Source organism: Harpia harpyja, chromosome 22 (assembly GCF_026419915.1).
Source record: "Harpia harpyja isolate bHarHar1 chromosome 22, bHarHar1 primary haplotype, whole genome shotgun sequence".
Taxonomy (NCBI): Eukaryota; Metazoa; Chordata; class Aves; order Accipitriformes; family Accipitridae; genus Harpia; species Harpia harpyja.
Window position 1 is genome coordinate 5,088,849 of NC_068961.1, and position 24,551 is coordinate 5,113,399.

Genomic DNA, 24,551 nt, shown 5'->3' on the forward strand with positions numbered 1-24,551 from the left:
TGTTACTCTATGTATCCAGGTACCCTCAGGGATTCCAAAGCATCCCTGTAAGTTTCATCAACAGGCATGGCTTATCCTCTTAATAATAGGAGCAGATGTCAAATTTTCATGCCCCTAAGATGCTTACTCATACCCAGTAGATCCATCTGTTATAGATCGAGCCTCAGTCAAGTTGTTCTCATCCATGACCTTCCCACTGAGAAAGCAAATCAAGCAGAGCTCCTCAGTCCAATGAAAAAGAAACTTGAATATTATCAACATATTTGTAGTACCACAACCCACTTCGCTTCACTGTCTTTCTTAATTGCTTTACACAGGTGAGAAGGCTGGTAAAGTGGAAGGAAACATTATAATTGGGATAGAATTCCTAGAGCATGCCACCAGTATCTGAGACTTACCAAAGATGAAAGAACTGAAATATTTGTCAGTTCTGCAAAAATAGATGATTTAAGAAAGAGACACAAAATTTTAATATAAAAAGCCTGCTGACAATACAAGATGTTGACAACTGGTATTAACCTCAATTGTCCACATTTTATGAGCTTAAGGCTAGATATTATAATGTCTTCTTTTGTGGCTGTTAATTTAGATCAAAGATATAAAAGAAAATGCTAGGCTTCAGAACCGGTGTGATCCTTGCAGTGGAGTTCTATGAAAATTCCATATCCAATTGTTTACATTAACTGGAGGCTTTAAGATACCGTGGCTTGGGTAGGGACTTAGGCTGAGCTTTGACATCTCTCATGTTACAAGCCTTTCAATAACTTCAATGCAAATTAATCTGTCTTAATTTTTAACTCTTTCACCTGATGCCAGAAAGGTCTGAAACATGATGGACCTGTCAGGAGATGATTGCTCTGCATAACAGCTATATCTCCGGTAACCAGACCTGTTAATGACAAATGCTTCAGTCCTGCCTTGAAGAGAGATTTATTTTCTTTTTATGGTATGTCTTCATTAGCTAGTTATCAGACTGTATTCTAGAAAGCTGGCACATGAAAGGCTTTTATGTTTGTGGAAAGTTTTATGACAATATGGTGAGGCAACGTAAATCTTCCACTGAAGATTGTTATTGTAGAAGAATCCAGTTAATATCCCTGTAGCTTGAACTGTATAAGTAGTTTTAGTATGTTATATCTTTCTCAAATAATAGAATTTGATGTTGATTTCCTCTCCCTCTCATTGGTCCTTTCACAATCTTAGGTTGGTTGTAGGGTGGTCTATAAGACTGGACTGCAGCAATTGTCCCATGCAATATGTTTCTTGTAGCATACAGTTCTTAGCAAACTGGAAAAAGCTTCTAAGAAAACCGGAAGAAATGGATTGTATCTATTGTAGCCTGTATTAAAAGGCTGGCTCTTCTCTCAGGAATGTACTATTGGTGTTGCAGGAGTGAAGGATCCCAGCTAGGATCAGGTTAGCAGGCATGTTAAATTTCAAGTGGAAAGGGAAAGACTCACCCACCCTTCTATGTGCTCCTTCACTCAATGCCTGTTTTTCATCCATCGTCAACACAATGTCATTGCAACACTTGCTGTTCCGGGAGCTGTTGCTGTTCCTTAAAAAAGGATGGGAATAAAAATGTGGTCTGCAGACAAATATGAACAGGGTTTACAGGTCAGGGAGCTGGGGAAAGAGAGCAGCACTGAGCTGGTCAGGAGAAGGGGGACACAACTTCCTCTTTGTTACGTGATACAATTAGGAGGACATCCATTACGTGATGTGATATCTGGTATCTGACCAGTACGCGACTGGCATCCGCTAGTCTTTATTATTGGCTTAATGTGGCAGTCCTGTGTGTTGGCTTTCTGCAGCAGTGAGAGCTGGGTTGGGAAGGGACAGGCCGAGAGACAAATTGATAGGAGCAATGGAGAGAAGAGTGTTAACTTGCACAGTGTGATTTGTTGTTGGGTTGTGCTTTAGAGATGAGACAATAAAGCTGGCTAATTAAACTGTACCCATTACATCTTGTCTGTCTTTCTGTAATGTCTACAATGAAGGCAGATGTATGGAAAGACTGTAGCAATTAAAATATGTCTGGGAAATAAGACTTCTTCCTGAAATGCTGCTTTAACTGTTGTGGTGAAAGCTTTTTTTGTGTGGCTGACATATGTTTCTTTGAATTAGTGCTTTCCGAGTGTATGTCAACAATATTGTGTTGCTTTTTGTTCAGATTGAAGGTGGGCTGTTCTGTTTATAAGTCCAAGGGTCATTTTAATTTGGACAGTTCTTTAACTCCTAAATGACCACAGAACCCTTTTGCAAACGTTTCTAGGAAATCCCAGGTCTGGTGAGGTGCACTTCACTCACTGAGGCAGGTCTTCTATGGAAATAGGAAAAAATCCCCAAAGACTGTTTTAACCAACTGTTAGAGCTCCAAGGACTGTATTAATTTTGACACTTCTTGCTTTTGAGAGCTTTGCTATGCAATTCAGTAATCCTTCTAAAATAGGATTTTTGTAGAGAAAACGATTTATAAATATTGGGTCTGTGGAACTACCAATGTATAATTATAGTCAAATTTTAGACTGCATATTTAATCTGTAGGATTATTATTTGTGCTGTTTTTTACTGCTGAGATTATACTTTTCTACATGCTTTTACAGCATTAAAAGAACTTGGGATAGTGAAACAAAGTATTTATATTGGCAATGATGTTTATTGAGCTTGTTGCCTTTCACAGATCAAAGAGGATAAATTTTATAGTAATATATCAAGACAATTGGAATAAGATAGGGGATATTTGTCACAAATATTTTCTGTTGAGAAAGGTACTGCATGGAATTTATTCATTTATTTGTTTGTTTTTCTTTTAAAGGGAAATGAAAATATATTTATCCATCAGCTTGTGGTGGATATGGCTGCTACTACTTGAAATATTTAGTATCATGTAAACTAATAACACATGCCAAAGAGAAAGGAAATACATTCCTGAAATTTATCATGTGAATTTCATGCAGTTATATTGGAAATAGTATGTTAAGTACAAGGGTGTGAGCATGGAATTTGATGGTGCCTGATATTGAGTCATAATGACATGGGTACTGAAGCGCTGTTAAGTTTTACGGGCAGGTGTGTATACATACTCTTGCCAAAGATACAAGTGTAGTACATAATGATGTCTTTCCCATACATACCAGAACAGAATAGGAGAAAATACAGTAAAACATCACATGGCCAGTATGTAATACAATGCATTTAGCAGTTTTGTAATCAGAAATGACTCCATGACAATGCAACGTGCATGGAGTATCCTGTGTTCGTATAGTTAATAGTTAAGACTATAAAGTTAAGTTTATAATGGACATTTTAGATGATCTGAAAATGTGTGGTTGTTATTCTTTTTTTTTTTTTATGCTTAGTTTCTTAAGGACATGAGACACCAGAACTCTAAGTATTTTTCAAGTCCAGAAAGGAATGCTGCCCTGAATGGCCCTGAAACAGTGTGGCTTCTGAAGAAAATCTAGTCTAGCAGGAAGCACTGAAATAATACTCTTGTGTGTTTGTGGGATATGTTAGAAGTGTCTGAGATGCATCTACACATTAGTGTTTTAACATGGATCAGAGTTTGCTTTTGGAGTGAGTCTCCTGAGCATCATGATCATCTTTTGTTTCACATCATGGACCCGTCTGAGAGTTCATGCAGTGGATTTCTTCTGGATGAACATAACTGGAAGACATGATCCAGGAGGACCTAATATGCTTTAGCAACTAATGGGCATTGTGTCCGTGGGACCGGATTAGAGCTAGTTGAAGGAAAAGGGAAAGGGGAAGTTGGCATATGTGTAGTGCAAACATCAAGTCCATCGACACCAGTTGTTTTGCTCGACAGATGTGTTCCTGTGGTTCACATGACTTCCTAGTGTGGAGACACCCTGGAGTGTTTGTAGCTGATTGTGGAACATCAGCTGGTAGGCAGTGCAGGCAGGCAGAGGCGAATGCCGCCTGTGGTAAATGTACCACATCACATGCTGTTGGGAATCACCCAACTAACCAATAATCTTATAGTTATACAGTATAGTAATATGGACTACAATTTTCACTTATAAAGTCCAATCAGCATTAAAAGGAGCATGCACACATTTCTGAAACCTGAAATATTACTGTTTTTTGGTAAATCAGTCATGTTTTTTCAAGTACACTAAAGTAGGTCATGTATGTCTACATTCATATTGTATTTTGCATAAGTAAACATTACGTTTTTTGAATGTATTTTGTTCTTTTTGGTGTTAATTTCCCAGTGGGCTACTTTTCTGTCACATCCTTGAGCTGGCATATACTTTTATTGTCTCATTATTTCATTTGTATAGCAAATCTACTTTATGACATGACAAAAAAGGCACATTAGCATTTTGAAAGGGTGGGGGTTTTGAAATAGAGCCTACAAACAGTCAACAAGCTATTTTTTGCTTCCCATATTAATACTATTAGATTAGTTTCTGTTCAATTCAATGAAATTACTTAACCCCAAGAAATGCGTGCAGGATTTGGCCCAAAGTATATGTCTTAGTGTGAGATTCCATATTTAATTTTACTATCTTCAAGTTAGTGTCAGTGTATTTAATTCCTCCTATTGCTGAGTGAAGTTTATTTCATCTGGATTCTTTTACAGATCGATAGAAACTTCTGCTAAGTAGCATAAGACCTCAGTTGAGATCAGTCTTAGAAGTGGTAAGAGTGAAGTCTGCGAAACCACAAGAAGGCAGTCATAACTCACAAGTGCGGTGGAGACACAAGGATTCCTGTGGCTCATTTGTTTTTACAGCTTGTGTTTATCTAGTAGGTTTTTCTATGCATTTGAGAAGACACTGCTGTAAAAAGAGAAAAGGTGTTCCATACTTGAGATGCAAATTTAATCCAAGCACTGCATAGTCTGTATTTTCAAAACTACTGATCTTTTGCTGTTTCATTGGTAATGACCTTTGGATTTTGATGACTGTCTTTCTAGGAACCTACTAATGATGACAGCCAGAGAACGAATACTGTTGTGTCTCACGATTTAGGTGATAGTTTCTGATTTTCTTTAATTTCTTTTGTAATTACTCTGATCTTCATGTTTTTTCTGTGTTTTCATTTTGGTGCATGTATGGTTGTGGCTTTAAATATTTCAGTGTAAACTCTAATGAAAACCGTCTGTAATAGAAATGAAGGTTGAAGATGACTTTGCATGAACTGTTTAGGAAATATCAATGCAAGGTTTAGGCCAATACTGTTCTATTTGTACCCATTCATCTACAGGAGGACCCACCATATCATTGTGATAGGAGTTAGCACATGACAGGTGATGGCAGCATTAGTGTAAATCCAAAAGGAAACCTGACTAAGACTTTCTAAAAGTTATTTGTGATATCCATTTTCTGGTGTTAAATCCAGATGTTTAAAATTAGACTGCAGTGCTAGTCAAGCTGTTACCCATGATAATTTAATTTTGGTTTATATTTACAAACTGCAGTTATGTCACCAGAATGAATTGTTAGGCTGATCAGTTTTATAACTATTTCTTACATTCAGTCACTTCTTTAACTTAATTATTTTGTGTTAACCGGTAACCAACATTTTCTTTTCTGCAGTTTAAACATCTGTGGAATAGAAGTGGCTTCTGCTAAGGAGAATGTAGGTTTGATGTGTCTGTGAGGGATCACAGTGGCTAGTTACAGTAACAGAAGAACTCCAGGTGTATGTTCCAAAGTGTGTTCTTGCCTTCGGCTTCCTTTTCAGAATACTGTTGCTCAGTTAATTATTTTTGTTAATAAAAAGAGTTGTATGTACTTGTAAGATGGCAGAGGAAATATGTGTAGATAGTTAAGCTTAATGCTCTATTTCTACACAAGGTTTTGTAAAACATGCTCATCATAAAGTTATCCAAGTGTCTGATGGTAATATATTAAACAATGTGACTAATATCTGCTAAGTACTGTTTGTTCTCTTACCTTTTCTCATGTTTCAGTCCTGTGCAGTGATTTTTTTGTTTGTTTTGGTAGGTTTTATATGTTTTGTTGTTTTGCCTGATGTGGGTGATCTTTATTTGGTTTTGTTGTTGAAGTTTTGTTTTGTCCTTTTGTTAACTAGAGCAAAGTTTAAGGACATTTCTTATTCATCAGGAAAAAACGAAGATGTTGTTATAGACCCCAAAACACAGTGTCCTGCCGTCAGGCTCAGTGAGGGCTGGCTGCTCCCAGCGGGTGTGGAGCTGGGGGCCGAGGGTGACCCCATCGCACGCCGTGGCCTCTGCGAGGGGAGCAGCCCCAAAGGGTCTGCACAGGGCGGGCAGAGCTGGGTGCTGGTAACAGGGTCATCCACAGCCCCAGGCACAGCGAGCGACGGACCAGTGTCAGGGGCAGCCAGGAGCAACTGTGGGACGAGCGGGTTCACGGTGCGCTGGGTGGAGGGCAGAGCTCAAAGGGTTGTAGTGAATGGATGGTGACCGGTCACCAGCGGTGTTCCTCTGGGCTCAGTTCTAGGGCCAGTTCCACTCAGTGTATTTATCAGCAATCTGGATGCAGGAGTTGAAGGCACCATTAGCAAGTTTGCTGATGATACCAAACTGGGAGGTGCTGTTGACTGTCTGGAGGGACAAGATGCCTTGCAGAGGGATCTAGATAGATTGGAGCATTGGGCTATGATTAATGGGATGAAATTTAACAAGTCCAAATGCCGGATTCTGCACCTGGGACAATAATGCCAGGCACAGGAATAAACTGGGAGAGGAGTGGCTGGAGAGCAGCCCTGCAGAAAGGCATCTGGGGGTGCTGGTCGGCAGCAGGCTCAATGTGAGTCAGCCGTGTGCCGGGGCAGCCAAGAGGGCAAACTGCACCCTGGGGGGCATCAAACCCAGCATGACCAGTCAGTCAAAAGAGGGGATTATCCCGCTGTATTCAGCACTGGTGCGGCCTCACCCTGAGTACTGTGTGCGGTTCTGGGCCCCACAATTTCAGAAGGATGGCAAGGTCCTTGAATGCGTCCAGAGGAGGGCAACAAAGGTGGTGAAAGGGCTGGAAGGAATGTCCTGTGAGGAGCAGCTGAGAACTTTTGGCTTGTCTAGTTTGGAGAAGAGGAGGCTGAGGGGCGACCTCATGGCTCTGTACAGCTGCCTGAGGAGGGGACGTGGAGAGGGAGGTGCTGAGCTCTTGTTCCTGGGATCCAGTGACGGGACACGTGGGAATGGTTCAAAGCTGCACCGGGGAGGTTTAGACTGGACATTAGGAAGCATTTCTTTACTGAGAGGGTGGTCAAACCCTGGAAGAGGTTTCCTAGAGAGGTGGTCGATGCCCCAAGCCTGTCAGTGCTTAAGATGCATTTGGATAATGCCCTTAACATGTTTTAACTTTTGGTCAGCCCTGAACTGGTCAGGCAGTTGGACTAGGTGATCATTGTAGGTCCCTTCCAAATGAAATAGTCTGTTCTATTCTGTTCTAAAAGGAGACGGGGCCAGAGACAGGCACAGCTACAGCATAACTCACTGCAGGACTGACGGCCCCAGCCGGGCTGAAATGGGACTTTTGGGCCCACGGGCAGGAGGTGAGTGTGGAGACCGCAGGTGAGGCAGGTTGGGGCTAGTAAGTCCTACTCATGTCCTCAGGGCCCTGACACCTGCACACAACATTGAAATGTGACAAAGGTGAAAATATCAGCTAACTTCTCTGGAGAAATCAAAACTATGAACTGAAAGTTAAGGATTTTTTGAAAAAAATCTCACCCTGCCCAGCGGCTCCCAGCCCCACCGCAGGAGCCATGAGCCCACCAGAGGCCCGTCTCCACCAGGCCAGGGGAGCACCGAGTCCCGAAGGCGGGCGGGAGCCCGGGTGAAGGACTGGGAGAGAGGGACAGCCTGTCCCCGGAGAGCCCCAGCCCCACTGCCCGGCCGTGGGACCCGTCAAGGCGAATCGAAGCCAGATCCCCTTCTGGACGGAGGGGAGATGCTGCCTGGAGTATGGGACGCGACGCGGGCTGCAGGGGACGAGCATTTGCGGATTGCTCGGGGTTCGTGACGGGGGAATAGAGGGATGAGGGGATAAAAAGGGCTGGATGTGTGTAAATAGGCGACACGCTTGTCTGGCCGTGCCCTGCTCCTGACCAGCGCAGTCTGTCCTATTTTATCAAATCCCATTTCTAACTCTTTTCCTGGCTGAAGGGCATCCGTTCCGCGCGTGCGTGTGTGTCTGCACGCCTGTGTGTGTGTATGGGGGCTCGAGTGCCAGCAACCAGAGTTTGCCCCCGGGACGGAGCCCCGCGTGTGTCCATGGTACCAGTGGCTCGGGCGAGCGAGGGGTCTGGGCACTGGTGGCTGGACTGGGACCGCGGGCCAGAGGGTCCGTGTGCGGAGAGCCGGCGGCCGGAGGGACCGGGGCGAGTGACACCAAGTGCCAGCGCCTGGCGTGGGACACAGGGGACTCTGTGTCTGTGGTGCCAGCGGGTGGACCGAGCGTGGGCGAGTGAGGGAGCACTAGTGAAGCAAAACTAGTGGGAAAAAGCCCATGGGTGGGTGAGGTGGGCTGGGGGCCGGGTATGAGTGTGTGCCTCCAAGGGTGAAAGGACAGCAAGTCGGCTACTGCAGGACCAGGGGAGTCCTGACCAGTTTTGCGTGTGTCACAGTGTGTCTCTAAGGGCAAGACCGCAGGAGCTTGGCTATTTGGGGGCCTGAGTAACCCGCCCCAACCACGGGGAGGTTGGCTACTGGAGTCCCAGTCTGCTGTGTCAGTGAGTGTGAGACGGGCTGTACCAGCAGCGGGAGTGGGGCTGTGTTCTTGGGGGCTCGTATCCAGGCGCCAGCAACTGGGCAGACTGGAATCCAGGGGCACCTACTGGGCAGACTTGCGTTTTCTGCAGTATATGACATTGTTTTATATTAGCTGGAACTTCCTAGTAGTAATTAGGGTTGTCACGTGGTTTAATATAGCTTAGAGGTGGTGAAAGTGTAAGTAACCAAGGTCTGATCATTTTCTGTCAGGATGGGAAGAAGTATCCCAATCAAATGTTTATAATGGAAACTGCTGCTATACCTGCAAACACCATTCCTGTTTAAGTATCAGAAGTGGTCCTGCTCAATAACATTCAATTTACGATTTGTTTATGCTTGCTTTATTCCATTTCATTCCTTATTAGAACCACTATAAGGCAACAGAAATCCCTTACTAAGGAATTAATTATTTCCTTAAGACATAATTTACAATGAAATAAGAAACTTTATAAAAGGAACAAAATGTACACATTTCAGTTGGTTGTATGTCCTTCCTGTCTTCCCTGGATGGAAGCCAAGGAACCAGAATATTTCTGGGATTCTGTTATATTTTATGGGTGGTTTCACCTCATACTGATCCTCTTCTATCCCTGGCTTCTCCAGTGGATAGTCTTCAAACTTGCTGTATATTAGACAAGCATGTAGAAGTGAAGATGCTAAAAATATGTTTGCATACATTGTTCTTGAAGGAGCAGTCTTGTTTCCCAGAGGTGGACCTCATCATTGGACTTTGTGACCTTGCTCGTTCACCATCTCTATCTCCGTGTATCTCCTGTTCATTTCTATAGAGTGGTTCAGTTTTGCTGGCCAGGTTTCAGTCGTCACTCTAGCCTGTTGCTAAGAGTCATTTCAAAGTGCATAAGGGCTTAAATTTGCTTTAGCTTGGTGAAAGACTTCTGGGGCAAGTGTTGAAGCTGCTGTATAAAAGGTTATCCTCATTTCATTTTTCTGCCATATTTTCAAAGAAAAATGTGTTCTGTTTTTTCATATGCAAAAGATAACTAAATACCAGAGCCCAGGAGAGGTGGGACTTTGGTTCCCCTGTCCATACATCTACCACAAGTTCATATTTAATCTCAAGAGACAGGAAAATGTTGGGAAACTGCCTCTTTAAATTCATCATTGCAGTAGCTATTGATTTGTCTACTCAAATGTTCTGTGTCACATCAGTGGGTACTGTTATTTGAAGGGCTTATTTCTATGCTTTTTTGTCATTTTGAAAGAATCAGTGAGGTCGTCAGGAGTGGCCACTTCTGAGAGATAGCGGTTTCACTCAAATGTGAATTGAATATTGGGCAGGAGAGAAAAGACTTCCAAACCTGATAGTAGATATACAGGTACTGTCATAGCAGATGAAGTGGCTAGTTCATTTTTCACAGCTGATCTCTGGCATTTCAAAAGAAGGGTTGTATCTCCTAACATAATTATGGACAGAGATGCAAATGAAGGAAATTCTTTTTCTTTTTGCCATTGCTCCAATAAAAGGCCAGTTTTTACTTGCTTGTGAAGGTTATTAATTTTTTTCCCTGGGGCACACTGTAGATAGATGAAGATTGATTCTTCATTGCCTCTCTACATGCATTTTTTTGTTACAAGAGGTGCTGCACAACTTTTCTTTTTTCAAGGCGTAGGAGGGCACAGAACACAGATGTTTCTGTCTTAACTGTTTAGGCCCAAGGACATTTGTGGTCTACCAGAGGAAAGCAAGCGTGCACGTATACTTGCTGAAATGAAGCCTAGAAGGCTAATTAGAGATGCCAATTTATCAGTTTCATTGAAAATACTTGTGGCCTGTATTTTCATGAAAAAATTGAATGATAAATCTTGCAGTATTTGTCTAATTTTTTTTTTCTTTTTGTGCCCCCCCCCCCCCCCATTTCTTTTCTTTTTTCTCTCCTGTCTTTGCTTTTGTCAGCTTTTGCCTTACACGTGTCAAACATTCCTGGTCTTTGAAGGTCTGATTCTGTTTGTCTACAGTTTCCTTTCTGGCAGACTGAAAACGTGTGGGGCTCAGGTGGTGACCTGAGTCCCTGTTGCCTCCATCTCCTATGTGATGTTGGAGACTGTTTTAGTCCTGTCTTTGTCTGCCTGACATCTTTTATGACACGTCAGTGCTGGGAAGATATAATATTTGGAGTTTGCCCCACTGAGCACAGTTTCTTCTCCTCTTCAGTATACAGATTAAGATACTTTAAGGTTGCCCTGAAGGTACACTGGTGGAAGGCTTATAGGTGGGCAGAAACAGTGGTATTTAACTCTTCCTCGAGGCCATTTCTGCACAGCAGACTTAAGCCACCACTAAAGACTAAGTCAAAACTCTCATTAGCATAAATCAGGTCAGGATGAGGATGCTGGAGCATGTACAGTACTGCAGATAAAACACAAATTTCTGATAGTTTGAAATTACAATTTCAGCCAGGTACACTAGATTAAAAGCAGAAAAAAAATCACAACTGAACATTTGTGTAACTTAGATTAACCATTTGCTAAGATGCAGAGTGGAGGAGAGCGTTCATTTAGCATTCCTGCTTCCTATGATACCCTGTTGTTCAAAGGAAGCCTGTAGAATTTGCTCTTTCACCTTGTACAATGAAAGATCCATTCACATCGTGTTAGTTTGTGTGAAGTTGAAGTTGCTAAACAATAGTTTTATGTTTTGCTAAACTTACTTTTTAATTCAAGTGGTAATAGTTTTCAGCAGAAAAACGAAAACAGTTGTAGACATTGAAATTACGAAGTAGGGGAGCCACACATCTGGACATTTATGGCATTATGGTCTCAAGTAACAGATATAATTCAAAAGCAGGAGTGCTTTTTCTAGTTCAGTGAAAAGCAGCAGCATAACTGAAACAAAGTGGTGAGCTACTACTAATCTGTTATTGCAATCAGCTACCTCTGTCACATTTTATATTAAGAAGAAAGGGTGGATAAATTGAAAGTAGCACATAAAATATCGTTTTAACATTCCTGCTGGCTAGACCTGTAAATAGAAATAATAAATCCTCATACAGCATTGAGGGTAATACTGAAGTATTCCCACTAGCATATGTTATTTACGGCTGTTCTAAAGTTTTATATCTTCTATTTATGTGTCTCTCTTTTTGAAGGGGTTGGACCTGACATGGTGCTCATAGTTAGCTATTCTTACGCTAGCAAATGTCAGTTTTAGCTAAATTCTACAGTAACGGCAGATAAAAATGGTATTATAAAATCAAATAACGATCACATTGTAATCTGCTGGGAAGATAAGACAAAATAATTTTTCGTTAAGCATTGAAATTAAATTGTACGAACTAAAATTTTTAAATTGCTCCTAAATAGGCTTACAAGTGGAAAGGACTGGATATGTCTTTACATTTACCATTCCCAGAGCTCCTTAGGTAATACAGGAATAGAAATTTTTAGCATTATAGCTCATATGAAAAAAATGGCATATATAAAGTTCAGACTAAAGTATATATATCGAGTTCAGACTAAAAGTTGAGGTGAAAGCATAAGTATAATTTGCATTAGTTTGGTTCTTAAAGTACAAGAGTAACATTCAAATTCAATGCTTTAGTTTCAGTTCCTGAACTTCCTGATGTGTCTGGTCCAAATCTGTGTTACTTTCACAGATCTCTGTTACTTTTGTATCAGATTCAAAATATGCTTAATGCTCAAAATGAAGAAGGCAGTGATTTATCTTGCGTGGCTGAAATGCCCAAGTTTGTAGACTAATTATCTTCCACCTTTTTGTCTTTCCTGCTAACAGAAGCTTAAGAAAAAATTGGAAGGTGATTCTGAATTGTCCTTGGAAGTGACTCACCATTGGTATTTTTATGGAACCATCTTAGTGAGCTGTGTTCATCTCTAAGTGAGAAAGGATATGCCCTCAGATGACTGATCTAACCAAAAATTTGTTTCTGCTACTGATCTTGGAATAGATCTGTTGTTTTTTTTTTTTAATTCAGTTGGTCCATCAGTGCATAGAAGAGTGCGCTTAGCTGTTGATACTGTTAGAATAACTTGTGTTTTGGTTAAAAGCAGATTTATGTTCTTTGCTGTATGAAGGCTTTAGTTTCCACAAACTATCTGATGGGAACATGTGAGTCAGAATCCAGTCTGTTTCTGTCCTTTTACTTGCTGTGCTTTCTGGTCCTTTTGGTGTACAGCATCTTGAAAAAAAAGAATTTTGGTTCTTTTTGCTACGTTTTTGTGTTGGGGCCAAAATCCTGTGACAGCTGCAAAGATATTTGGAACAATTTCAGGAGAGCAGACTTTGGCTTCTTCAAAGATCTGCTTGGAAGGGAGTCCCATGAGATAAGGCTCTGGAGGGAGAGGGAGCCCAAGAAAGCTGGTTAATATTCAAGGATCACCTCCTCAAAGCTCAGGAGCAGTCCCTCCCAATGAATAGGAAGTCAGGCAAAAATGCCAGGCGGTCTGAATATATATGCTGGGGGCCACCCATCTGGAAAGCAGCTCTGCAGAAAAGGTCCTGGGGGTCTTGGTGGATGCCGAGGTGAACATGAGCCACCAACGTGCCCCTGCAGAAAAGAAGGCTAATGGTATCCTGGTCTGCATTAGGCACAGTATTGCCAGCAGATCGAGAGAGGTGGTCCTTTCCCTCTCGTCAGCACTGGTGAGGCCACAGCTGGAGTGCTGTGTCCAGTTCTGGGGCTCCTCAGTACAAGAGAGACAAGGACATACCGGAGAGAGTCCAGTGAAGGGCCATGAAGATGCTGCAGGGACTGGAGCATCTCTCCTATGAAGAAAGGCTGAGAGCACTGAGATGATTTAGCCTACAGAAGAGAAGGCTGAGGGGGGGAGATCTCATTAACGTGTATAAATACCTGATGGGAGGATGCGAAGAAGATGGAGCCAGGCTCTTTTCTGTGGTGCCCAGGACCAGAGGCAATGGGCACAAATTGAAACTCAGGAGACTCCCTCTTGAGTATCAGGAAACAATTTTTTTTCCCATGAGGGTGACTGAGCACTGGCAGAGGTTGCCCAGGGAGGTTGTGGAGTCTTCCACTCTGGAGATAGTCAAAAGCTTTCTGGACTTGGTCCTGGGCAACGGGCTGTCGGTGTCCATGCTTGAGCAGGGGTGTTGAACCAGGTGACCTCCAGAGGTCCCTTCCAACCTCAATCATTCTCTGAGTGTGTGAGTTGAACAATCTTCATAGTCATAGAATCACAGAATGGTTTGGGTTGGAAAGGGACCTTTAAAGGTCATCTAGTCCACCCCCCTGCCCTGGGAGGGGACATCTTTCATGAGATCAGGTTGCTTAAAGCCCTTGTCCAACCTGATTTTGAACACTTCCAGTGATGGGGCATCTACCACTTATATGGACAAGCTGCTCCAGTGTCTCAGCACCCGTATTGTAAAGAATTTCTTCCTTATGTCCAATCTATTTCTACGCTCTTTCGGTTTAAAACTGTTGCCCCTTTTTCTGTCACTACAGGCCTTGGTAAAAAAGTCTCTCTCTGTCTTTTCTAAAAGCCCCCTTTATATATTGAAAGGTCGCAGTAAGGTCTCCCCAGAGCCTTCTCTTCTCCCAGCTGAACAACCCCAACTCCCTCAGCCTGTCTTCAGAGGAGAGGTGTTCCAGCCCTCTGATCATCTTTGTGGCCCTCCTCTGGACCTGCTCCAACAGGTCCACGTCTTTGCTGTGCTGGAGACCTGGGAGCTGGACGCGGTACTGCAGGTGGGATCTCACGGGAGCTGAGTAGAGAGGGACGATCTCTGCCCTTGACCTGTTGGCTACATCTTGGGAGCTTGTGTGAAGGCGTGACTACATACTTGTATGAAGACATGCACAAACATGATCTCCTCAAACATTCACTAAGAGAGATCCAGCTTCAAAGGATAGACTTCATAGTTGTGGTAGCAAGTCATTTTATTCAAGCTTATGACCTTCGCTGAGATCAAAACAGAGTACTGCTGTTTTGAGAAACTGGTGTAGTTGGCTTGGTTTCAATGCATGCTAATGTATCTCTTTCTGCTTCTGATTTGTAGTTGTTGTACATCCAGAGAATGATTTGGCTTTATCTGTGTGATTTTTATACAAAAAGTTACATATTGTCGTGGTTTAACCCCAGCCACTCACTCACTCACTCCCCTCCACGGTGGGATGGGGGAGAGAATCGGAGTAAAAGTGAGAAAACTCGTGGGTTGAGATAAAGACAGTTTAATATGTAAAGTAAAAGCTGCGCACAAGCAAAGCAAACCAAGGAATCCATTCCCCACTTCCCATGGGCAGGCAGGTGTTCAGCCATCTCCAGGACAGCAGGGCTCCACCACGCGTAATGGTGACTTGGGAAGACAAACGCCAGCACTCCCAACGTCCCTCTCTTCCTTCTTCTTCCCCCAGCTTTATCTGCTGATCATAATGTCCTATGGTCTGGACTATCTCTTGGGTCAGTTGGGGTCAGCTGCCCCTCCCAACTCCTTGTGCCCCCCCAGGCTGCTCGCTGCTGGGGTGGGGTGAGAAGCAGAAAAGCCCTTGGCTCTGTGTGAGCACTGCTCAGCAGGAACGAAAACATCCCTGGGTTATCAACACTGTTTTCAGCACAGATCCAAAACATAGCCCCATAGTAGCTACTGTGAAGAAAATTAACTCTATTCCAGCCAAAACCAGCACATGTATATATATTATTCCATTATGTGCATCTCCCCTTATTAAAACAAACAAACAAAAAAAAAAAGAGAAAAAAGTATAGTCCTGCTAGTCCTTTGCATTCTGGCCTACCTGAATTTCTCTTCCTTGGAGACTGATTTCTAGGTCTAGTCAGTGCCGAAGGTGAAAGTGTAGTACAATCACATTAATTCATCCCTGAGGAAATTGCCTAATTCATATGAAAGGATGTCCTATTACTCCCTCATAGACTCACCATTGTAGTCAGATTCTGAATCACAAATTTACTGGAATCTTCATCTGTTCTGTTTCCAGAGTATGACCTTATAAATTAGAGAAGAAATATGTATGTATAAGTTCCTAAGTACAGGAACATATACTCTGTGTTGCACAGTTTGTACCCCATTTCTCGTGTTCAGTCCACAGTCACTCAGGTCTTTCTGATGTTGGTTCAATCATCTTCCACTATATGGAAAGTGAATCGATCAATCAATTTTGTCTCATCTCTTCACCTCACAAACATACATTTTTCTTTCCTGAGCTGTTTTTTTTACCAGGAGATATTGTTTCCAAAATTGACCCTTCAGAAGCTCACCTAGCAGAACAGTAGGTTGCTGTTTGTCCCTGTTTTATATTTATCTTTCTGTTCTCATCAGGTTCTCTTTTCCTTTAGCTTAAATTATTATTTTGCATGTGATACTATATTGGTTGTTTTACTGCAGTCAAGACAAATGATAGCTATAGTGTTTCCTGATCTGGGAAATGCACTTTATTATCAAAAATGTATCAAAACTGGCATGGTTGACTTTTGGTCAACTCATGTTGCATTTAATTAAATTTTCCATTTACTTCAAGTGTGTTCATTATCTTTCCTTGATAATTTATTTTAAGTACTGTGCAATATTGAAATGTGACTAATGGGTTTTCTGTTCATGAATCACTACCAATCCGTATCAGTTTCTTAAATAAAAGTGTTACCTTTTGTTTGCTTCCTAGCAAGTCTAGATAGTAAGTGTTTACAAAGATGGACTAAAAGGTGACTTCAGTCAGTTTTCCACCAGCCTTGCCTGATGAAATGCTTTCCTAACTTTTCTCTGGTCACTTTACACTTGCCTGAGCCTTTTACTCAACACAAGGGTGTTGGAGTCAGGATTGGTACTAGTGTTGTGACACAACATCATTCTCTAAGCAGAACTGGATGGTGTATTCTGTTTAAACCTGTTAGGGTGATCATGTCTAGTCCTAAAGAAATATCAATATTCATGTACTTTTTCTTTGTCTTTCAGAACAATGGGTCACTTGCTTGGTGCCAGAATCATAAACAGTGTTCAAAGGTATGTCCTTTTTTTTCCCCCCTCTCATTTAAGTTACCTAGTTGCTTTAAATCTCTTGTCTGTAGATTAAGTGCTTTTCATCTTAGCCTGTTTTCAGAAGCATATGTTTATATTTTATTTGGAAACCTCACCCTATAATAAAATATACAAAATTAAACCAGAGTGATGTACTCTTTCAGGACAAAGGAATCATGTTTGAGGATATGTATCAAGTTAAACCAACATAATTCTGTGGTTACCAACAAACTTTTCACGGGCTAAAATCTAGTATATCATTTGTGTTCTTTCAGTATTTTTGGTAATAAGAGAGTAAAACTGTCAATCACTTTAAAATCTTCCTCCAACAGCAGCAAGGTATGCCAACATTCAACATTTCATTCAGTTTGGGTATTTAATTTTTAGCCTGACGCTGAATTTCTTTGAAAAAAAATCTTGATATAAATCCCAGTGGCTCTACTGATGCCCTGTCCTCTCCTAGCACTTCAGCCCTGAAAGCCTAGAGGGTAGGTGAGCTAATTGTCAACTGATTCTCCTGGGCAAGAGTCTCTCTGTGGTGTCTGGATAGAAGCAACAATGATTTGAGAGCTTTGGTCGGTCAAAGGGGAATTACACACCCTGCTGCTGACTGTAAATGTCACGGAAGACGCATCCATTGGAAATTTACCTGAAAATGCTGAAAGTAGTGTTTTTGTCTAACCTTCCTGAAAATGTATTTCTACAATAACTTAGGCTTTTTAACTTCAATATTTATTCTTTATTCTGTGAAAGTTGTACTGCAAATGGGATTAAATCCAAGTAACATTGTTCTGTATTGTTTTAATAATGTAGTCTATGTAAATGCTAGTGCTAACCCTTGATTTTAACACATGACAATTTCTTCTCTACATTTAAAGTCTGAGATTACTGGTTCACTGATCGAGCTTCCCTTGAAATGAATGGGATTGGAAATGGGCCAATTTGTTATTGACTGTTCCATCACAGGAAAATAAAACAAAGTCGATCGCTTTTGTCAGTATTAAAAACAGGGTATAACAACATCAGTATAAGAAGAGAATGGAACATGACCTATTAGCTGTGCCACGCTGCTAAGGGTTGCACTTCTGCAATGAAATCTCATTATTCTTAAAGAAACCCAAACAAAGGTGCAGAGAATGTGTTCCATCATAACTGAATTGCCTTTTAAGGAAAGCATGGGTCTTGTACCATAGTGATCCTGATGTAATTCTCTTTTTTTATTCAGTTATGAAGGCTACTGTGGTATGTAATCTGAAGGTTTTCCAGCGGTTTGTGTCTGCCTAACAAAGAAGGAATCATACAAGAAAAGTTGTCTGGCTTTTAAAGCAGGGCAGAGGTTATAGGAACATTTCTCTGGGTCACTCCCAAGTTCACAGAATCCACATAAGGTATATATAAGGTATTATGAATTTAAGGTTTACGTTAAGATTGTATTAGTCTCTTGAAATCAGTGTAAGAATGCTACAAATTAATATTATAATACAAAATGCAACAACAGTTTGAGTTTTAAATTACTTAACATATACTTTACAGTCATGTTACCTTATGTTTTCATCCTTTCTTAGGAAGGTAGTACATTTTCCTTAAGAAAGCAGCTTTGCCATATTTAGAAAAAGAAATAAATATAAACTTGGTCAAATTGTTAGCAGAGCTGAACATTAGCAGAATGTTCTCCTTTCAGGCAAGCTTTGGTTTTCTGTGTTTTGCAATGCAAAGTCAAACAATTGCATTACCTAACTGAAACTTTCAAAGCAATGCAGGGGATTGAGTTAACCTTCTAAAAATGCAAATTCCTTTCACTGCTGCTCAGCACCTCGGTGGAGGAGGTTTATATGAGTGTGATTCTGCTAAATATCTCAGATGACATTTTTTCTAAGGGATTTTCCCAGTGTCCACCCTTATTTTGTGGTTGTGGTGTTCAGTGACAGCTTTTTGAGGTGATTTATGGTAAAGTGCAGATGACAGCAAACATCCAGCTACTTTGTTAGCAGGGGGGGCACTTTGAAGCACAGAAGCACCTTTTGTGCAAGTATTTGCATCTGATACACAGTGGAGAAATTTTATTTGGAAGTTGGTTGCATCAATGTATCAGACAGTACCTGATACAGCAATAAAAGATGATGTAGTTAATTTAGTAACTTTTCTATTATTTTACTCTTTCATAGAAAAATTTAAAGATAGAAAGGGTACAGTGTAGTCCATCTTCTTAATTGTAACATAACCTATCCCAATTCTATTTTAGAAGAATTTTTTTCATTCCAAGGGCAGACAGTAGCCTGTAAAAGTAGAAGTCCAGGATGGGAGATGGGGCTCTGGAGAAGAAAAAAACATCATAAAGCATCCAATACAGGGCTTTTGCATGTTTTCTCGCATTGCACGTTTGATATCTGTTTTGGTTTCATTTTGCCTAGACCTGAACTGACAAAAAGCTGTTCTAAAGTCTCTGTCCATTATTCTCTGAGAGTAAGATCAGTCTGGCATAAAATTCCATGGAAATTTTGTGTCCACAATTTTGTATGTAGAATAACTGGGAAAAATATCTTATTAGTAGCATACAATGAAAATTATTTTTTTCCTTATGGAAGTCTGTGGTCTTTATATTTAAGAATACTTCTGTAGTTGAAGACAGTTGTTGATAAGATGTTGTTCAAGTTTGTTTGGTCAGTGAAGTACCTCTAAAGTTAATTCCAGCTATTATACCATTGCCCTCTAATATAAGTGTAGACAACAACTGTTAGTTTGAAGATGAATACCTTTGAGAACTATTAATTTTTCAGAGAGGTGCAAATCTAATGAACTAAAATGGTTTTAGCTCTCACAGGAACAGTTGTAGATCACTACCTACATCCCAAATGGCTATTCATTTTTGTTATTTTAATGGATCATGTCACAAAGCGTGGCTGTGAGCAGCAAAATATGCACCAATGATTTTATATGTAATTTAATTGAATAAGACCTCTCCAGAGGCTATTTTACAAGATAAAACACAAGAGAGCTCTTGAGTGCTTGCCCTGTTTTGACATGAGGTGGGTAATTTCAATATGTTAAAATTCTCTGTTATAATTAGGACAATTATAGGATCATTAAATAAATTGCCATTTTTGGTTCGAGTAGTTATTTATTCAGTGCACTCCTGCAACATGCACTCCTACTTGTCTGCTTGTACAGAGTTGAAGCAGATTGAGGGCTTTCTTGGGATCCTGTCAATTGGCTGGTTGGCTTCCACTGTGAATATGATTACTGAGGTAAAATTGGCAGTGTAGTCAGTGAAGTTTGTTGTGAACTTCTCCAGAAATAGATTTGAAACCAAATTTCTTTTGTCTAACTTCATCCATAGTTCTGTTGTTTTGTTTGAGCTTATGCCCTTCATATTGTTTTACAGTTTTGTCTTTCTTTTTTCTTATGTTTAGCTCTTTTTTACTGTGTTCATTCTTCTCACTACTACTTTATGGCGGGTATTTGGTTTTCTTTTTTTTTAAATCTTATGGCCTGAGAAGAATAAGAATTTTTATCAGAAATTTAATGGAATAAATAATTTTTTTTTTTTTTTAGCCCTCTAATTACAGTGGATATCTGGTGTGTTTTAATTGCTTATAGTCCCTGAAAAAATACACTTTGGCATTGAAGTTTATAATAAGGTTTAGACATTTTTCTACAACTTATCCAGGAGAAAAGTTTTGGTACTGTTGGTTAGAATTAAAATAATGCTTGAGAACTATTGTACACACAAACTAATGTATTTTTATATGACAACATCGTATGTTGTTTATATATTGATAAAAACAGTGAATATTAATCCAGTAGGTATTTGGTCCTGAAATTGATTCTTTTAATCTTTTAATCTATCTTTAATATACTAAGCATGAAACTGAGTCTTGAAAACTTGGTGGGTTTTTCTTTGGAAGTCAGAGGAATAGAATAGAATAGAATCATAGAATCATAGGATCATTTATGTTGGAAAAGACTTTTAAGATCATCGAGTCCAACCATAAACCTAACACTGCCAAGTCCGCCACTAAACCATGTTCCTAAATGCCACATCTACGTGACTTTTAAATACCTCCAGAGATGGTGACTCTTCCCTGAGCAGCCTGTTCCAATGCTTGATAACCCCTTCAGTGAAGAAATATTTCCTAACATCCAATCTCAACCTCCCCTGGCACAACTTGAGGCCATTTCCTCTCGTCCTATCGCTTGTTACATGGGAGAAGAGTCTGACAGCCACCTCGCTACAACCCCCCTTCAGGTAGTTGTAGAGAGCGATCAGGTCTCCCCCCAGCCTCCTTTTCTCCAGGCTGAACAACCCCAGTTCCCTCAGCCGCTCCTCATAGAACAGAACAGAATAGAACAGACTATTTCAGTTGGAAGGGACCTACAATGATCACCTAGTCCAACTGCCTGACCAGTTCAGGGCTGACCAAAAGTTAAAACATGTTGTTAAGGGCATTATCCAAATGCATCTTAAGCACTGACAGGCTTGGGGCATCGACCACCTCTCTAGGAAACCTCTTCCAGGGTTTGACCACCCTCTCAGTAAAGAAATGCTTCCTAATGTCCAGTCTAAACCTCCCCGGTGCAGCTTTGAACCATTCCCACGTGTCCCGTCACTGGATCCCAGGAACAAGAGCTCAGCACCTCCCTCTCCACGTCCCCTCCTCAGGCAGCTGTACAGAGCCATGAGGTCGCCCCTCAGCCTCCTCTTCTCCAAACTAGACAAGCCAAAAGTTCTCAGCTGCTCCTCACAGGACATTCCTTCCAGCCCTTTCACCACCTTTGTTGCCCTCCTCTGGACGCATTCAAGGACCTTGCCATCCTTCTGAAATTGTGGGGCCCAGAACCGCACACAGTACTCAGGGTGAGGCCGCACCAGTGCTGAATACAGCGGGATAATCCCCTCTTTTGACTGACTGGTCATGCTGGGTTTGATGCCCCCCAGGGTGCAGTTTGCCCTCTTGGCTGCCCCGGCACACGGCTGACTCACATTGAGCCTGCTGCCGACCAGCACCCCCAGATGCCTTTCTGCAGGGCTGCTCTCCAGCCACTCCTCTCCCAGTTTATTCCTGTGCCTGGCATTATTGTCCCAGGTGCAGAATCCGGCATTTGGACTTGTTAAATTTCATCCCATTAATCATAGCCCAATGCTCCAATCTATCTAGATCCCTCTGCAAGGCATCTTGTCCCTCCAGACAGTCAACAGCACCTCCCAGTTTGGTATCATCAGCAAACTTGCTAATGGTGCCTTCAACTCCTGCATCCAGATCGCTGATAAATACACTGAGTGGAACTGGCCCTAGAACTGAGCCCAGAGGAACACCGCTGGTGACCGGTCACCATCCATTCACTACAACCCTTTGAGCTCTGCCCTTCAGCCAGTTCTTCACCCAGCACACCGTGTACCTGCTCATCCCACAGTTGGACAACTTGTCAAGAGGGATGCTGTGAGGGACAGTATCAAAAGCCTTACTAAAATCCAGAAAAACTACATTCACCGTCTTCCCTTCACCCACTGGGCAGGTGACCTTATGATAGAAGGTTTCAAATTGGTTAAACAGGACTTTCCCTTTGTGAATCCATGTTGACTGTGCCTGATGACTGCATTATTCTTTAAATGCCTTTCAACAGTACGCAGTATAATCTTCTCCATAATTTTTCCAGGAACTGAGATTAGGCTAGCAGGTCTGTAGTTCCCTGGGTCTTCCCTCACCCTTTTTGTAGTTTGGAATAACACTGGCTAGCTTCCAGTCAGCGGGGACCTCCCCAGACTCCCAAGACCTTTGGCAGCTGATCGAGAGGGCTCCTGCCGTAACATCCGCTAGCTCCTTCCGAACTCTGGGATGAATCCCATTAGGCCCCAGGGACTTGTGAACGTTCAGCTGATACAGCTGGTCCCTTACAATTTCCGTGTCCACAAAGGGAAAGTCACCGTTCCCACCCTCGTGGTCCTCTGACTCAGGGCACTGGGCAGCCCAAGGTCTATCAGTATGATGAAAGACTGAGGCAAAAGAAGGACTGAATGCCTCCACCTTTTCTTCATCCCTATTAGTCAGGTGACCATCTTCAACAAGTATCAGTCCCATGTTTTCCTTAGATCTCCTCTTGCTATTAACATACTTAAAAAAGCCTTCTTGTTATCTGACACAACACTGGCCAGTTTCAACTCTAATTGAGTTTTGGCCTTTTGTGTCTTCTCCCTCGCATATGCAAATCACAGCTCTGTAATCTTCCTGCAAAGCCTGACCTTGGTTCCAGAGATCATGCAATTTCTTTTTTCCTCTTGAGCTCCATGAGGTGTTCCCTGTTCAGCCAAGCTGGTCTTCTGCCCTGCTTGCTTGACTTAGAACACAGTGGAATTGCCTGCTCCTGTGCTTCTGAAGGGTAGTTCTTAAAAACTGAGCAACACTTGTGGACTCCTAAGCCCTCAAAAGCAGATTCCAGGGTACTCTGCTGAATAGCTCCCTGCATAGCTTAAGGTTTGCCCTCCCGAAGTCCAGGGTAGCAACTCTGCTGTCCCTTTTCTTATTACCACTTATGACCACTGTGGCCAAGACAGCCACCTACCATCACATCCCCCACAAGTCCTTCTCTAATCACAACCAGCAAGTCTAGGAGGGCATCTTTCCTAGTTGGCTCACTGAGTACCTGTCACAAGAAGTTATCTCCCACAAACTTCAAGAATTTCCAAGTCCTCCTTGTCACAGCAGTATGATATTCCCAGTTGATATCTGGGAAGTTGAAATCTCCTATAAGGACAAGGGCTACCAATCTGGAAATTTCTTCTAATTGCCTATAGAATAACTCATCAGTGCTAACATCCTGGCTGGTTGATTGGTAGTAGACACCCACTGCAACATCACCTTTGTTTTCCATCCACCTAATCTTCATGCAGAGGCTGTCAACCACATTGTCGCTAATTGTAAGGGCTGTACAAATAAACCTCTCCCTTACGTATAGTGCGACCTCCACCTCTCCTGCCTTGCCTATCCCTCCTGAACAGCCTGTAGCCCTCCATCCCAGCACTCCAGTCGTGGGACTCATTCCGCCAAGTCTCACTAATACCAATTATATCATAGTTCCAGGAACTAACCAACGCCTCCAGTTCATCCTGTTTGTTTCTCATACCGCATGCATTGGTGTACAAGCATTTCAGATATGCTCTTGAGCCCTCCATGCTCCCAGGAGCAGCATAAATGTTCACACCAGTATTGCCACCCTCATTAGAATTGATACTACATGGTATAGAACTTACTTTATGTCCCGAGGTTCCATTCAGATTTGGTCTAGGTAATGAAAGTTTAAATTTAGCATTTATTTTGTTTTACTTTACCAGTAGATTACTGGCAGCTTGTCAGACTTGCTGAGTAATGCACAGGTGGGCCCATACACAACAGCATGAGAAAGTGGAGCTGCAAAGTGGAGAGACTGAGAAACAGCAAAATGGACTGGTTTGGGCTGGCCTCAGTATTTCTTGACACAGAGTCATTGGCCAGCACCTGGATCTCAGTCATCTCTCCTCATTCCTGGACGCCACATGGGTCAAAAGCTTGTTTGGGGAGAGAACCAGACAAGTAGACACTCCCTTCTTTTCTTCCACATACATGACTACACAAAACCCCAGCTCCTGTTGCCAACAGCTGGCCCAGCAGAGAAATTCAAAATAGAAGCTCTGCAGAGTGTATTATCTGGTTGGGGGAAGACAGTTAAAACTGGAATCTGATAGATCCAGTATACTTGTGCAAGTTGGACTTAAGTCTTGCATCATAGCAAAGTGTTTGGCTTTCATATTGCAATTAAAAATATTTTCGTGCTTATCATCTGTAGGCTGTCTTTAAAAACAGAAATAAATAATATTTT

The 24,551-nt window shown here is 41.8% G+C and overlaps 1 protein-coding gene across 1 annotated transcript in view; it reads left to right on the forward strand.

Moving 5' to 3' along the window:
- ANOS1 (anosmin 1) overlaps positions 1–24,551 on the forward strand; it is a 149,633-nt gene that overhangs the window by 12,337 nt on the left and 112,745 nt on the right. Inside the window, exon 2 of the mRNA XM_052774008.1 lies at positions 16,638–16,685. Within this exon, the coding sequence (XP_052629968.1) occupies positions 16,638–16,685 (48 nt within the window). The remainder of the gene's footprint in view (positions 1–16,637; positions 16,686–24,551) is intronic.